Source organism: Neurospora crassa, linkage group V (assembly GCF_000182925.2).
Source record: "Neurospora crassa OR74A linkage group V, whole genome shotgun sequence".
NCBI lineage: Eukaryota > Fungi > Ascomycota > Sordariomycetes > Sordariales > Sordariaceae > Neurospora > Neurospora crassa.
Window position 1 is genome coordinate 5,269,327 of NC_026505.1, and position 13,929 is coordinate 5,283,255.

Below are 13,929 nucleotides of genomic sequence, written 5' to 3' on the forward strand. Positions count from 1 at the left end.
GTAGATCATCCATTTAAGGTTTAGATCCCAGAACCCCCGTAACTCGAGGCCAGCCAGCCGCCGTGAGTTTCTCCTTCCAAACGTGGTTGCGGTTGCACGGCCCGTTCCCACCGTGAAACCACGGCCATGGGGGTTGTTGTAATGTTCTTGATTGCCCCCTCAATGGATACGAGCTTGGCAATTGAACACCTTCAAGGTGCCTTGGACTCCCAAGACGCCCTCGAATCCTCAATCACGAGGGCTGATTTGCCTCCATGTAGATCATCGGGAAGAGAAATTGGCTCTTGGTGAGATGAGATATCCGACAGAGAAGCGGCGCACGCCACGAAGCAAGCCTTCGGGAGACGTAAAGAATAAGGTGAGCTGGAAAGCCTCGACTGGCTGATGTTGTCTGAAGAGGGGTCTCTTTTTTTTGATAAGAATCAATAGTGAAAGGTCGATTGACACCGTGGCACGCAGCCAGGGCCTTCAGCTCGCTGCGGTCGAGCGAATCTGGGTATTGACCACCCAGCTGGCGCCAATATTCACTATTTCTCCACGAAAAGCGTAGCGCCATGTAGGTGCAATGCATACTAGGCAGTGTCACTTTTGGGGTTGAAAGTAACGGTGGGGGAAACCGGGGTGCCCCGTAAGGTTATACCGTTTCTGCTGACATTAGACGTTAGCCAGCCATTCCATCTCCAGCAACATTGAAGGTTATCGTTCCAAACCTTTTTCACTGATATTTCATGATAAGCTGGCCGTATCAGGCCGCAAAATGGCCATATTGGTGCCTGCGGCTGACCGTGAATGTAGAGTGATGCAGGCGCAAGATTGACTGACGCCTCTGGCCACGCAGCGCTTTTTCGTGAAGACCCCCACGGGCGGCAAGCAAAGGGAGGGGCATAAACATTGGTGATAGGTAGAGCTTTTGGGCATATTCGCTCGTAGAATCATACCGAGTCCTGGTAATGGCATTTAATGTTGAGGATTGGGGGTGGTTCCCGTAAGCAGCCGTCAGTCTTCAATCTTCATTGAAGATATCCTGATGCGAGGAAATTGACAGTGTCAAACAATCCCTATCGTTGCTTGGGTAAGGGGTCCAGAATTGAGAGGCGGTCCAGCCAAGCCACCTGGGCGGGTAAGCCTGACTGCCCTGTCTAGATTAAATGCATTCCGACCAATCCAACGCGTCAAGGTATCGGAAGGAGATATGCGGGTGGGTGTGGTTCGGAACTGGATTCGTGACAATGAAACGATAGGTCGTAGCGGGCGTGATGGGGCTGTTTGTGGTCTCAGGGAAGCTCGTTCCTATTTTCGAGACCGGTCTCGCGGGACGGAAGAACGAAATCGAAGCTGTCTTAAAGACCAAGGGCCGCTCGACGAATCTGTGGTACTGACGAAAATCTCCTTCAATCCCCAACCTCACAACTTGAAGCAGGCAATGCCCCAAGCAATGGAGAGAGCCTAGAGAACAGTGGCTGATTGAGTGTCTCAGCGCCACGCGCATGGTCCCGAAAGGTTTGCCGCTGGCCAGATACGTGGTCGAACACAGCACAGCATCTCGCCAACATGAGGCGCTTTGGGTGCCGGCGTTAGCTCGCTCTTGACCTTGCGCTGTGTTCGTACATCAAATACGGCGATACGGGGCCACAGTGGCACAGATAGTGTGCCGAGCCGGCACTTGTACGTTGGACGACATAGGTATCGCCAAGACGATAGATAGGCAACTTTGATATGCCGAAGCCGTAGTCAAGGCTGTTCTCCCTCCGGCTTCCGAGACTCCGGGGTGATTAACGGATCGGCGTTGAGCCTCAGCACTAGTCGGTTCCGAACATCAAGGGGCAGTGTCATGCTGGCGGCACCCAATGTCTTGGTACAGGACTCAACGTTGGCTCGCCGACTCGAGCATGTTACGGCGCCGACTGGGTTGAGCTCAAGAGTTCATTGCTTGGAGGAAAAGACGTTAAGAATTGCGCGTCATGATCGAGCTTGAGCGAAGTTGTCACAAAGGAAGTATGCCATCGCAAAGGCACATCGAGCAAACCACGAAAAGCTGGAGGAGGTTGAGTTGATTAGTTGCTTCTCAAATTCCGTGTGCGGTGTAATGTTCTTGCGAAAAAGAGAGCCCAGGGGGATCACCCATTGCTAGCCGAATGGAACTGACGTTGGTGCAAGGGGAAGAAAATGCAAAAGGTCACATGTTCCCGTCATTGCCTTCAACGCGGTGAAGAATGGGAAGGCACGGGCAGCTAAATCAGAGACACGAGAAAAGAAGCTCTGGATGCCCCCACCTTCCAGAAGCGTGGATGAAGTTATGAACTGATCTCTAACATTATCCCCTGCAAGACCGCCCGGCTCAAGCCCGGTTTAGTGCCCTGGTTAGAGGTTTCAGTGGTAACAGTGTGGAGCCATCGTGCTGTCAATGCACTCCCACTGGCAGCCTGGAACACGCTTTAATTGGACAGCGGCTTACAAGATCGCGGAGCACAAGGAAAGCGGTCTTGTTCCATTCCTTCCATGAATCGTCATCCTCCATCACAACGTCGGTCCAAGCTGGCGTCGAAGAAAACAAAAGCATTTCTTCCGTCTCTTCTTTGTGTGATTTGCTATGGTCAACTTGGCTTCTTCAATGTTCTAATAATACTCACTTTCATCATTGCTTTTCCTTTATCCATCTAGTTTTGTCTTGGTGATACTGTGAACCCGGCGTTCTTGGTCATCTGGTTCACCCCCGCTACCAAACCGATAAACTATCAAACAAACACCGACGACACTCGATCCTGTGATCCCCCGAGTCAACAGCCGCATCCCCGGCATTCAAACAATGGCCGTCTTTGTAGATCTCGAAGACGAAGATGTCGACCCTGGCCAGGTCCAGCCTTCTCATCATGGCCTCAATTTGCCGGCTAGGAATGGTGCTGGAACGGGGATCGTCACCGACATCGGCCGGGCCAAAACGGAGGGCGTGGGCAGCGTGAACACTGAGAAACATCGCGAGGAGGCTCACGAGCCCGCTGTCAGGGAGAATCCAAACCAGAACTCCATGACGCTGGCTTTGGGATGCTATCCGTAGGCGACCACCACCACCACCACCACCACCACCACCACCTTCTACCCCGTTTTCTTTCGTTTTCTAGTTGACATGTCTTCGAATTCTCCCCTCTCCCGCCTTCTCTTCACGCGAACGGGAGGGGTGAATTACTGACTCGAGTCTTCTCATAACCAGTATCGTCATGTCTCTGGCTGCCTCCATTGACTTGAACACGCTCGATAACCTGTCGCGAACCTGCCGGCAAATAAGGGGGAACCTACTGCAGTACCGCAAGATGCTCCTTGTTTCCACCTTGCATTGCTCCAACGAAGACCTTCCTATCGATCCCGATGCGGTGCTTCGTTATCGCGCTCGTACCGTCAACTGGTTCTACATGCAAGAGCTGGGAAGATCCAATAAGCCTTGCAAGGTCGGTCAATGCGCTCGCGATCTGGTTGGAGGGTGTCGCCGTTGCGGTACTGTCGTTTGTCGGGTAAGTACATGATACTACTACCATGGGTGATTTGAAGCTACCTAGAGAGCTAACCAGTCCGAAAATGATGTTAGAATTGTGCCATTAAACCTCCGGCACCGATTGTGCTCCGCGACCGCCACCGCCGGCTGTGCGTGACATGCGCAAAGACGCCCATAGGGAATCTCACAAAGCCACCCCTTGGCCGTGAGTTTTCCGTTGAATCGGATGATGTGCAAAGAGCCATATGCAGATGCGACACAGACGGAGTTTGGCTTTGCCAGCCCTGTGGGAAAACAATACGCAACGATGATTACGACTACAAGAGGTAAATCGACGTGCCAAGTCCCACTACATATACTCACATTTGGTTCTGACACGTCACCTATCATCAGCATCTGGAGATGGCGAAACCAATACACCGATGTCCTCGGTGGTCTCGGCACAGGCATCGGCGAAGGCGATCGTGGCGTTATTTGCGGACGCGGGAGTGACTGCTGTGCTGCCCGGAAGCGGGAACAGGAGATCGACTGTGATGCCGAAGATGCTCAAGAAGCCGACGGCTCCTATGTGTATACTCCGTCTCCCTCTACCACCACTGTCTCGAATGATTCCACCATCTCCATGGCTCTATGGGGCACCGATACTGCCAGCACCACCAGTAGTAACGGAAGTGTGAACGGTAGCAACGCCTCCTCGTCATCGCAGACGGGCGGTCTTGGCTCTACCTTGGCCGGGCCCAGCCTCGAGCGCAGGACCCCCAGTCCTATGCTGAAGCCTGGCTATGACAGGCATGAAATCGAGGGAATTGGTGGTGTGGTCAAGAAGAAGCTGGTCCGGATGGTCAAGGTCGGGGCTTGCGTCCCCGAATGGCCTGACGAGCGGGATCGAGGCGATATCCTCGGACGGGAGATGCAGGCCAAAGTGAGGAGTTGGTGTGGCTGGTGTTGGAGGGTGATTCCCGGAAAGCTGGACTATGAATTCGCCAGACAGGAAACAAGGAGTAAGGCGCTCGAGGAAAAATAGGAAGAGAGGGTAATAAGGGCATAGGCGTCATGATATTTTGGATGGCAGTCGTGATCGTCGCTCGCTGAGTTTTTGTTTTGGTCTACTCTAAAAGGAGTGTGATGGGTTTTGGGAGTAATGAGAGGAAGGGACATCGAGATTGTAACTTTACGGGGTTCTATGGATTTTGGATAACGTTACTGGCTTCTGGCTACCCAAAAGTACAATCAATATTCCGTGTGCTTCTGAGCGGAGAGACTAGGAGCTCAAGTAAACCTTACCGTTAGTATAAAATTGCAGAAGCAGAGCAGAAATACAAATTTCTGTTATCGTTAATAGCTTGCTTTGACCCTTCGTCTTCCTCGCTCCTCTTTTGCTGCTCTTCTCACTTCTCTCTTCGCTTCTCTCTCCACTTTTCTCTTCACTTTTCTCTTCACTTTTCTCTTCACTTTTCTCTTCACTTTTCTCTTCACTTTTCTCTTCACTTTTCTCTTCACTTTTCTCTTCACCTATCTCTCTTCAATTCTCCCTGTGAGAAGAGATAGGTAACTGACAAATTCGGAACAGGTCGTCAGTAGTCGTTGTTAACTGGTTACAAGAAGCACAGTCATGATTATAGTGAACGCTGCGCGAGTGGTATTTGAACAAAGAGACATGAGAATGACATGAACATATGTACAGAGGTGTTTTTGTGGTTGTTGCCGGCTCAAGTGTGAGGCACAACAACAAACACTTCACCAACTAACCAACCCCCCCATTTCGGCTGCCGACCAAAACCAACTGACCCATTTTCCGTTTTCCTTCCCCCTTCCCACCCAGCCTCTACCTACCTACCTACCTACCCATTCCTGATCGTACAAAGGCGTGTGCAAATAGTCGTGACCAAACTGCGTCTCTGTCTCTCCCCTTTTTTATGCGCTGTGCTGTGACTAGTAATACAAAGTGTGGGTATGGCAATAATCTCCTTCCTGGCTTTCCATCTCTCCTTCTTCTTCTTCTTCTTTTTCTTCCTCCTCCTCCTCATGTTATCGCTGGCAGGCTTGGATATGGCAGATCGAAGAATTGGCAGGCCGGTCGGATGGTCGGTGATGAGGCTGGGGTGGTTGTTGGTTTGCTGGTGGTATATATCTACCGCAGCCCCTTTGTGCGCGTATCTCGGAGACAACCAACTCAACTCAGTCGACCCGTCGCGCATAACGATGGGCTGAGCTGAGCTAGGAAATTGGCCCTGCCGCTTTTAGCGGTGTCTCATACCGGGCAAGATGAACAGGCTTTTCCCCCCAGCCCGCTCGCCAGCTAGACCAGAACAACAGGTTACCAAGAAATAGTATAAATGCCGCGCACGGGGAAGCAAAGCAACCGAAAGCCGGACCAGACCAGACCAGGCCACTCCCTCTTTCTCCTTTCTCCCTCATCCGCAGCCTCCTCCGCCCTGGAAAGGCTTCCTCCTCTTCTTCCTCCCCCTTCTTCAACGTTTTCCCCCAACCCCAGTCCATCCGCATCTATATCTCGCCACGATGCAACATCTCCTTTCTCCTCCTGGCATCCAGCTTGGCCGCCGCTCTCCGGGGGCCCCAGTTCTCGGCAGTCCTGGCGCGCGCGAGCTTGTGCTGCTCCTGGTGCTCGCGAGGCGCCTGGGTGCACATCATGATAAACACCTTTGTGCAGTTATACTTGTTGCTGAGGTAAGTGACGCTGTACTTCTTGGGGTCCTTGGCGCGCAGCTCGCGGATCTCCTCGACCTGCTCGGGCGTGACGTTGTACGACTTTGTGGGGTTGTAGAGCACGGGCGGTAGGTCTCCGTGCTGGTCGGCAGCGGCGGCATCGGTGGAGCTGGACTCTGGCGTGGTGATGGGGGCTTGAGGGGGCTTGAAGAGCTTGTAGATGTTTGCGCGGCGGCGCGGGTCGGAGCGCGGGAGGAACTTGAAGGGCGTGTGGTAGACCGAGGCCTCGGACGAGGGAGGGTTGAAGATGATGCGGTCGCCTTCGACGGGCACGTTGAGGAAGGACTCGTGCGGAGGAATGTTGAGCATGCGTTTTGTGCGGTTCGCGGTCGACTGGTAGCGGACGGAAATGCCGGCGACGGCGGCGGCCTTTTGGGAGGAGGAGGAAGAGGAGGAGAGCGCGACGCGGCGGCAGCAGGTGGCCACGGGCCGGAACAGGGAAAGAGAAGCCTCCATTTTTGTTGGTAGTCTCTGTTGCTTTGTTTACACTCTGACCGTCGTGCTGTGGCTTCAGTGAAGAAGTTGTACAGACGGGGACGACGGGATTGGTCGGAGAGCCGAGGTGGGTGGGATCGTCGAAAGAGGGGACGAGGGTTCGAGTTGCAGGCGATTTGCGGAAAAAAAAAATAAAAAAATAGAGACGACGGCTTAACAAAGTTCAGCAAGATTATGAGAGGTCTCTCTGTTATTTTTCAGGATCACGTTTCCGTCGCAAACTGCAAATTGGACGCCTGTTGATTCTCTGGATATCGCGAATGCGGGGGATCTGGTCGTCCAATTGTTCACCCGTCCACCTCAATCGGCGTCTCTGTCTCTCAACGAGCTCCGCGTGCTTGCCATCCCACATTGGACATGAACTTTTTCTCGGGAAACCGCTTAATCATGGTCACGTGCTTGGTGCACGGTCCGCGTACGCCGTTCGAAAGTAAACAACAAACGCTTGGGCCATCCGTCGGGAGCTGCGGGCTATCTGCTCCACTCCTCCGCTCCAATTCCCGATTTTCTGCGGACCTTGACGGCCGGACACAGTGGGTCTGTTCGGTTCATCCCATGTTGTTTTTGTCTGAGCACCAACCGGGCCCCGCCCGGTTTCCCGGATAGATTCGGCCCATTAATACATTCCTCTTTTCCCATTTGGGCCCGGCAACCTTCCACATGTCCCAGATACTACTCGTTAGTCGTTACCTGGGTCAGATTGTCCATCGGTGACCGGAGACTACGGGTACCGCATAAACCGCGAAATGCGTGTGGAACAATAATCATGCTTTCTGTACACAAGACACGATCACGATGTTTGTCCGGTCGGCCCATCTGGCTTTCGTCGGAGTGTATCGGGACACCTCTGAGGCGAATTGGAAACGCGTGACGATTATGCAGGGGTTTTGAGGTGAGCTAACAAAGCTCTTCACATTTTCGTCACTCCGAGTTGGCAAAGAATCTCCAAAAATATCACCAACATCCGCGTCGACGTGTGTTAGCTAAAATAGAAATACGCCTTAGTTTCCTTCGAGAAGAGCCACTCACATGACTCACCGTGAGAAAGAAGATTGAAAAAGACTCTGGAAACCACAAGCGAGCTCGGTTCTTTTGGTAACCCCGCATTTGCTTCCCCAGATTCCTGGGTTGTCGTTATGGTCCAGGGTGAGGCAGCGCAATGGTCTTCGAATCCGTTTAGTTGCGCCAGGCTGTGTTGTGGTCCTGGAAACAACCACAAATCCAACGATCTGTATACCTTGAGCAACCGATGCTGGAATTGTCGGGTCCGAGTCTAGAATTTTGGATGCCGGAAGCTTAAAAGGTCCCGGGATGATGGATACATGGAATGGCATGGCATGGCGCCGGTGTGTGCACAAGCGACATTGATGTGAAGTTGGAAAAGGCTCGTTGTCGGACGCCGTGTGACGTAGAGACTAGCATTCCCCACCTGATTCTGTCTCAATTTCAGGGTCGAAATGCCAGGCACATCCAACACCCCACGGCATCAGGTGCTCTTCTTGTGATCGACAAGTGGGCTGAGAGCAACTTGAAGACGACACCCGGAACTTGGTCCGACAGAAATCTTCATGTGTGAGTAGGGCGAGGCCCTATTGCCAAGTTGTGAATTGGATGGGAGGGGCCTGAATGGGGCCAGTTTCATGGCCTGGTGATGGAAATTGATAGAAGTGTTGTTGATACCGTCGACTCGACTGCGACCGACTGCAACCATGTGTCTGGACAAGTCAGGCCGTCTCAGTAGAGTATCAGGTCGCGGCCAAAAAAGGGAAATAATTTTGATTGGGTTGGTCTTATTATGTGACACGGTGGTCGGCCCAATCAAGCACTATCTCCCGGTTCCTTCGACATCCAGGCACGACTCCGTATCACCAGACTCGTATCACCTCCCGCATCCGGCCGACACTCTCTTGTCCCAAAAATCCCCTCCCTTGGTCCAACGCTTCTCAGGGCTGAGTTTGAGGTCTGCTGCGTGACCAAAAGAGGGTCAACCACGCTGTCGGCTTGTTCCTTGCCCTTTGTAAAAATCTTCGTTGCGGAGTATCCGGACCTTGGCGGCTAGTGAGCATTGAAGCTTGACCTGGAAATCTCCAAAAGGTTAAAAACAAGGCCTTTGGCGTGTCATCAAGTGTGATTCAGACCAACCTACCCAAAGGTAGACAGACAGTCATACTTGATATCGTGATGGTGATGCCTCTAAGGACTACTACACTACATATTTCATGTTTTGCCAATGGTGATCTTTCAACTGAAACACCGCTTTACGCTCACTGCATGGCTCTCAGGCGGCCACGGCAGTCCAGCTTACGGTATCTTACAATGATACTAGCTCTGTAGAATTCCTAGAGTGGGAGAGTGGGTCGGTTGGACCATCGTCATCGGGCCTTAGGTCGCTTGTTCTTGATTTGTTCAGTTAACACAGCTCGTTTAGAGACATGTTGGGCTCGACAAACAGGTCGGCGATAGACACGGGAGAAATCTTTTATGTCGTGCGTTCCCGCCCGTTCAAGTCCTCTCCCACTGTCTGCCAGTTGATTTGCATTTGTCCGACTTCTTGAACTCCGGTACAACACATCCCAATCTGCAAACACTTTCAGCAGCCCTCGACGCGTAAAGAGCTGAAAAGGCCAACAGCTCTAACAAACACTACCTAACTCCCAAAGCGGAATCTGCGGCTTGCTCAGGATCGCATTTGCGCCCGAGACTGCAGCGGGCAGATCCAGGGGACACCCAGCACCTCGTCGGCAACGGCCCCATCACAGCGCGCCAAGGGTGACCTAGAGCATCCACTATCCAGGTCCAGAGAGAAGAGACCGTCCGAGCTTCCATTTTGACTTCTGCATCGGGACATCACATCACACGCTGCCTTATTGCCAGTGAGTGGTGACTGCGACTGACTGACTGGACGGACACACACCAACACGAACATCACTGCACCCTTCCGTCGCTCCCTCCTCCTCATCCCGCGATCCTTAGTTCTCTCCCACCAGACCCGGACGTGCGCAAATTTTCCTTCCTGAGCTATCACTCATAACGCCAAAAGCCGACCTGGGCAAACTTGTTTTTTTTTCTTTTCCCCTCCTCTTCTGGTCTCTTGACATCTCGTCATCGCCAGAAACACAATCTACATAAACAACCAAAAAGTGTACAAGTTGGTTATTGGACAACTGCTACCAGTACTTGGTAAGGGCGCACCTTTCCTCACCCTTCCCTGTCCACGTCACAGTCCCAATCTCAATCGCGGTCATCATGTGGAATGGGAGTGGCGGATTGCCGTAATCATTCATCCCACTTGAGCTTAGCGATGCGTAATGGGCATGCGACAGCCTCGCGAATTGCTCTTGTCCATCCTGGGCCAGGACGCAAGAGCTTGTCCCTGTTCGCTGTTGTCACGACAACACAATATCCATTTTCACTCCCCACTGTCGCCGCCAGCCGAAATTGGGGAATTTCAAAATCAAGCTCCATCTTAGATCACCATGTCTGCTCCGCGCGCTTCTGATTTCTGGTGTTCCCAAAATAACTTGCGCTGACCAGATCCCGGTGTTGATTCTAGACTCTCCACTTGTCCCGACCTTGAGAAGCTTTAGCTGGAGCTTGTAATTTGCCCTCTTTGTCCTCCATCTTCGTCCAAAACACCAAATAAACGCCATCCGCGTCCAGTACTTCACATCTGCATTTCCCTCCAGAATCCGAGACAACCGAGCACGAAAATCAGTACTATCGCAGCTCCAAAATCATCAATCATTATGAGTCTCGCCAGCACATCGCTGCCCCAGGGCGGCCAGAGTATCCCAAGGTTAGCGGGCCCGTTTGAGTCCGATTCAGGCTCCGGAAACGCAACCCCACGAGCGGTAGCCGGAGACGAGGGAGGAGCGTCGGAGGAGAAGAAGGCCAAGAAGCGCAGCCTTTTTGGCTTTGGAAAGAAGAAGGAAGACGCATCGTCCGCTTCAAAATCGCCTGAACCATCCACCACTAGCCAAGAAAAGGCTACCTCTTGGGTTAAGAGGTCAACCGGTGCCTCGCCTGTTCAGTCCGACGTCTACATCACACCACAATCGCCCGGCCGTGGCTTTACCTCATCGCCACGCCTTTCATCGCCAGCTGGTAGCCAAATCTTCGAGCGTGACGTACAAGAAAGCACTTCTATGGTCCCAAATTCACCTGCCATCCCGTCTCACATCCAGACTGAGAACTACATCCCACCCGTGCTTGACGCCTCCTCGCAGGCCATTACCGACAAGCGCCTTGACCCCGATACCGTTGAGATTATCACTCATACCTCGCACCAGCCCGCCGCCGTGACGGTGACCGGAGCTGCCCCTACTGCTGTCCCTCTCTCCCTTGAGTCAAGCTGGGTAGACGAACTAGCCGCCTTCGCTGCTGCGCGGGGGGCAATAACTGGAAACGAGACAGCTTCCAATTACGGTAGCTTTGATAACACGGATGTCCGCCGTCTGAGCTTCATCTCGTTTGCCGATGTCGTGCAGGCCGAGCAGCTACAGGTTGCAGGCTCGCGCGATAGCATGCACTTTGCTGGCTTGACCAGCCTCACCCCCACTGGTGTCAACCGCTCACCGAGCCCAGTTCGCTCTCCAGTCTCCTCTTCTGGTGGTCACAACACAAGTCCCCCAACGAGCAAGTCTGGATCGGTGAAGGGACTGGATTTTGGCACTATTCCGGGATCTCCAGGCAGGAAACCCCTTGGAAGCCCAACAAGTCTTTTGCACCCTAGCCCGGTTGTCAACGGCGAGATTGCTATTGAGACAATGTCACAAGCGCTGCGGAGGACAGGGAGCGGCGATTTGAGTGGTGGTGTGAGGAGCTTTCCTGTAAGCCCGGTTTAAGCTAGGAGGAACAGTACGTGCGGAAGTCAACGAGCTGGAACGACACAAGACGGTTGCGACGCATGGTCAACTTGTGCTTCTTGGTTGAGGACGTGCGAAAACATGGTTTAGGAAGAATCGAGGTGGAGCAAGAATTCATACTTTTCGATATTGCGACATTTGGTCTGGTGCTGCCGGAGGGTGACAGGAAGGATATCCAATCCACTTTTCGAGGAATGGACGATTGTTGTTGCTGTTTCTCAACCACGGGGGTGCTGACGTGTGGCTAACGGCTGTTGTTTCTACCTCCGCTTCTTTGCTGGATCTTTAGGGGGGAGGGCTGGATGGCAAGACAAAGGTTGCCGGGTGCTGGTTCGGTGTGGTTTTCTCTTTCTTTTCTATATTCCCCCTACTTGTTATCCTGTTATCTTGCTATTTCTTTTTTCCACCATCTTCACTTCTTGTCACCCGTTTGCGACCTATTTCCCATTTAACTTTTTTTTCTCTTCTCTTCTTTCCTTCTTTTCAAACATCTTGATGTTATACCGAATACCACCAAGCACACGTCATGGAATGACTGCAATCGACAGAGAGAAAGTTCGAGCTAGGAACCACCACAACAAAAAGAGAAACAGCGGCTTGATTTGTTGATCTTTCAATGACTTTTACGAGATAAGTGAATTCAGAATGGGGTGTCAATATGAAAAATGGTCTAAACAGTCAGCCGGGGCGAGGTGATCGTCCGCTAAGCATGGTTCCAAGGCTGAAAGTAATCTACAGGGAGATTATATACGGATCCAGCAACTTGGTCAGCCAGGATCATGCAGACCGCGGAGGAAATTAAGCTTTGATGATCAGGCACCCAATGATTTGGGTATTCTAGTGTTTCAGAACTCGGTTGACATCAATCGTTCCAACTATCCATTATGCGGTGATTGTGAACGGTTCGACTCGGAGTCACCACGTCTCAATGCAAATACCCCACTCACTGAAGACTGACTTTGGATGGATTTGACTAAAGCAACGCTTGTTGATACATGTCGGGATTTAGGATGACCATCAAGGAGGTCCATTATAGCCATCCTCATCCTCGTGCACACCGGCCAATGTCTAAGCATACAACCTCGTGAATCCCTCCTGCGGCGGCTGCAACCAATTCCTCTCATCGTATTCCCTCCCCTCCTCACCCTCAATAACATGAAAGGTATAGATAATCCTTCCCTTCTGGCTCAAATTCCTCTCACTCCTATGCAAAATATTGCCATGAATGAGCACCAAATCGCCCGCCTTGACCTCCCCTGGAACGTAGGCCTCCTCCTCCCTGCCCTTGACCTCCTCCGGCTTCTTATCCTCCCCATACTGTTCTCCAGGCGGGAACCTCGGCCCATCATTATCCACCATCTCCGTGCCCTCCTTCGCACCCTCCTTTCTCACCAACCTCTTCTCGATCGGCGCCCACAAATGCGACCCCGGCAGAAAGCTCAAACACCCATTCTCCAGCGTCGCGTCCTCCAGCGCGTACCAGAACCCCACCGCCGAAGGCGGGTTGGTATACAAAAACGTGCTGTCCTGATGCGGAGGCACCGCCCCGCCGATTTCGGGCTGTTTGCAAATGACCATGCTCTGCAGACACCGCGGGTCCTTGAAGCCCAAGTCCCGCGCCACGGCCGCCGGGCGCGCTTTCAGGTCTTGCACCCACCCCCGCTCATCGTCCGGGCTGGTGGCTAGCAGGCTCGCAAAGGCAGGGTTGAGTCCGTGCAGGTAGTGTCCGATTTTGTTGATGGCCTTGTCTTTGGGCTTAATTAGGTTCCCCGAAGCGTCGTCGAAGGCGTCTTCCTCGAAGAAGAAGCGGATCTTGTCCCCTGAGGAAAGGAAGTAGTCGTCGCCGACGTGGTCGTGGCCGGAGGAGCCGCCGGTGCGGAAGCGGGTGAGGGGGTGCGTGGTGAGGTCGAAGTCGGAGAGGAGCTTCTGGGTTTCGGAGAGGAGGCGGGAGACGGTGGTGGGGGGCAGGGCGCGGGGGATGATTAGGTAGCCGTTTTGGTGGAAGAAGGCGAGTTGGGTGGGGGTGAGGCCGTCGGAGGTGGGAGGTTCGGAGGCCATTGTGGTGGTTGTGGTGGTGGTGATTGGTGGAAGAAGAAGATGGGTTGGTTGCTTAGGTAGTTCTCACATGAATTGAAAAGTTGAGTGAGACTTCTCGCTTCGTCTAGAAAGGATGTGATGGTACAAGTAGTCGAGACAATGGAAGTATGGTGAGGTGAAGCGAGGTTGAGTCGGGATGAACCCCACCTTGATATAGTGTAGTCTAGGTGGCTGCACTAACAGAACGCCATCCCCCCCGATAAGAGCTGTTGAGGACCCTCCACCGCTAACAGTACCCCCTTGCAAGAACCGCGTCTA

General features: G+C 52.8%; 5 protein-coding genes across 6 annotated transcripts; 3 read left to right on the plus strand and 2 right to left on the minus strand.

Annotated features, from left to right (window-relative positions):
- The first annotated feature begins 2,478 nt into the window (after nucleotides 1–2,478).
- Nucleotides 2,479–4,846, plus strand: NCU04224. Of its 2 annotated transcripts, XM_011396336.1 has the most exons (4): nucleotides 2,479–3,051; nucleotides 3,209–3,506; nucleotides 3,581–3,813; nucleotides 3,881–4,846. In XM_011396336.1, the coding sequence occupies exons 1-4, from the start codon at nucleotides 2,807–2,809 to the stop codon at nucleotides 4,509–4,511; spliced, it is 1,407 nt and encodes a 468-aa protein (XP_011394638.1). In that variant the 5' UTR covers nucleotides 2,479–2,806; the 3' UTR covers nucleotides 4,512–4,846. The 2 variants fall into 2 exon arrangements, with proteins under 2 accessions (XP_011394638.1, XP_011394637.1); XM_011396335.1 differs by having other exon boundaries at nucleotides 2,479–3,506.
- A 238-nt stretch (nucleotides 4,847–5,084) lies between these two features.
- NCU04225 (60S ribosomal protein L20) lies at nucleotides 5,085–7,739 on the minus strand. Its single transcript, XM_955756.2, has one exon. It carries the CDS (start codon nucleotides 6,668–6,670, stop codon nucleotides 5,993–5,995), a length of 678 nt encoding a protein of 225 aa, XP_960849.1. The 5' UTR covers nucleotides 6,671–7,739; the 3' UTR covers nucleotides 5,085–5,992.
- On the plus strand, nucleotides 5,242–8,450 carry NCU04226 (hypothetical protein; the record flags this gene model as incomplete). Its single annotated transcript, XM_955757.2, has 3 exons — nucleotides 5,242–7,601; nucleotides 7,715–8,281; nucleotides 8,375–8,450. The coding sequence occupies exons 2-3, from the start codon at nucleotides 8,037–8,039 to the stop codon at nucleotides 8,448–8,450; spliced, it is 321 nt and encodes a 106-aa protein (XP_960850.2). The 5' UTR covers nucleotides 5,242–7,601; nucleotides 7,715–8,036.
- An 800-nt stretch (nucleotides 8,451–9,250) lies between these two features.
- NCU04227 (hypothetical protein) lies at nucleotides 9,251–13,722 on the plus strand. Its single transcript, XM_955758.3, has 2 exons — nucleotides 9,251–9,889; nucleotides 10,263–13,722. Exon 2 carries the CDS (start codon nucleotides 10,456–10,458, stop codon nucleotides 11,551–11,553), a length of 1,098 nt encoding a protein of 365 aa, XP_960851.1. The 5' UTR covers nucleotides 9,251–9,889; nucleotides 10,263–10,455; the 3' UTR covers nucleotides 11,554–13,722.
- NCU04228 (phytanoyl-CoA dioxygenase) lies at nucleotides 12,460–13,837 on the minus strand. The gene has a single exon (XM_955759.3). It carries the CDS (start codon nucleotides 13,630–13,632, stop codon nucleotides 12,643–12,645), a length of 990 nt encoding a protein of 329 aa, XP_960852.1. The 5' UTR covers nucleotides 13,633–13,837; the 3' UTR covers nucleotides 12,460–12,642.
- Nucleotides 13,838–13,929: the final 92 nt, after the last annotated feature.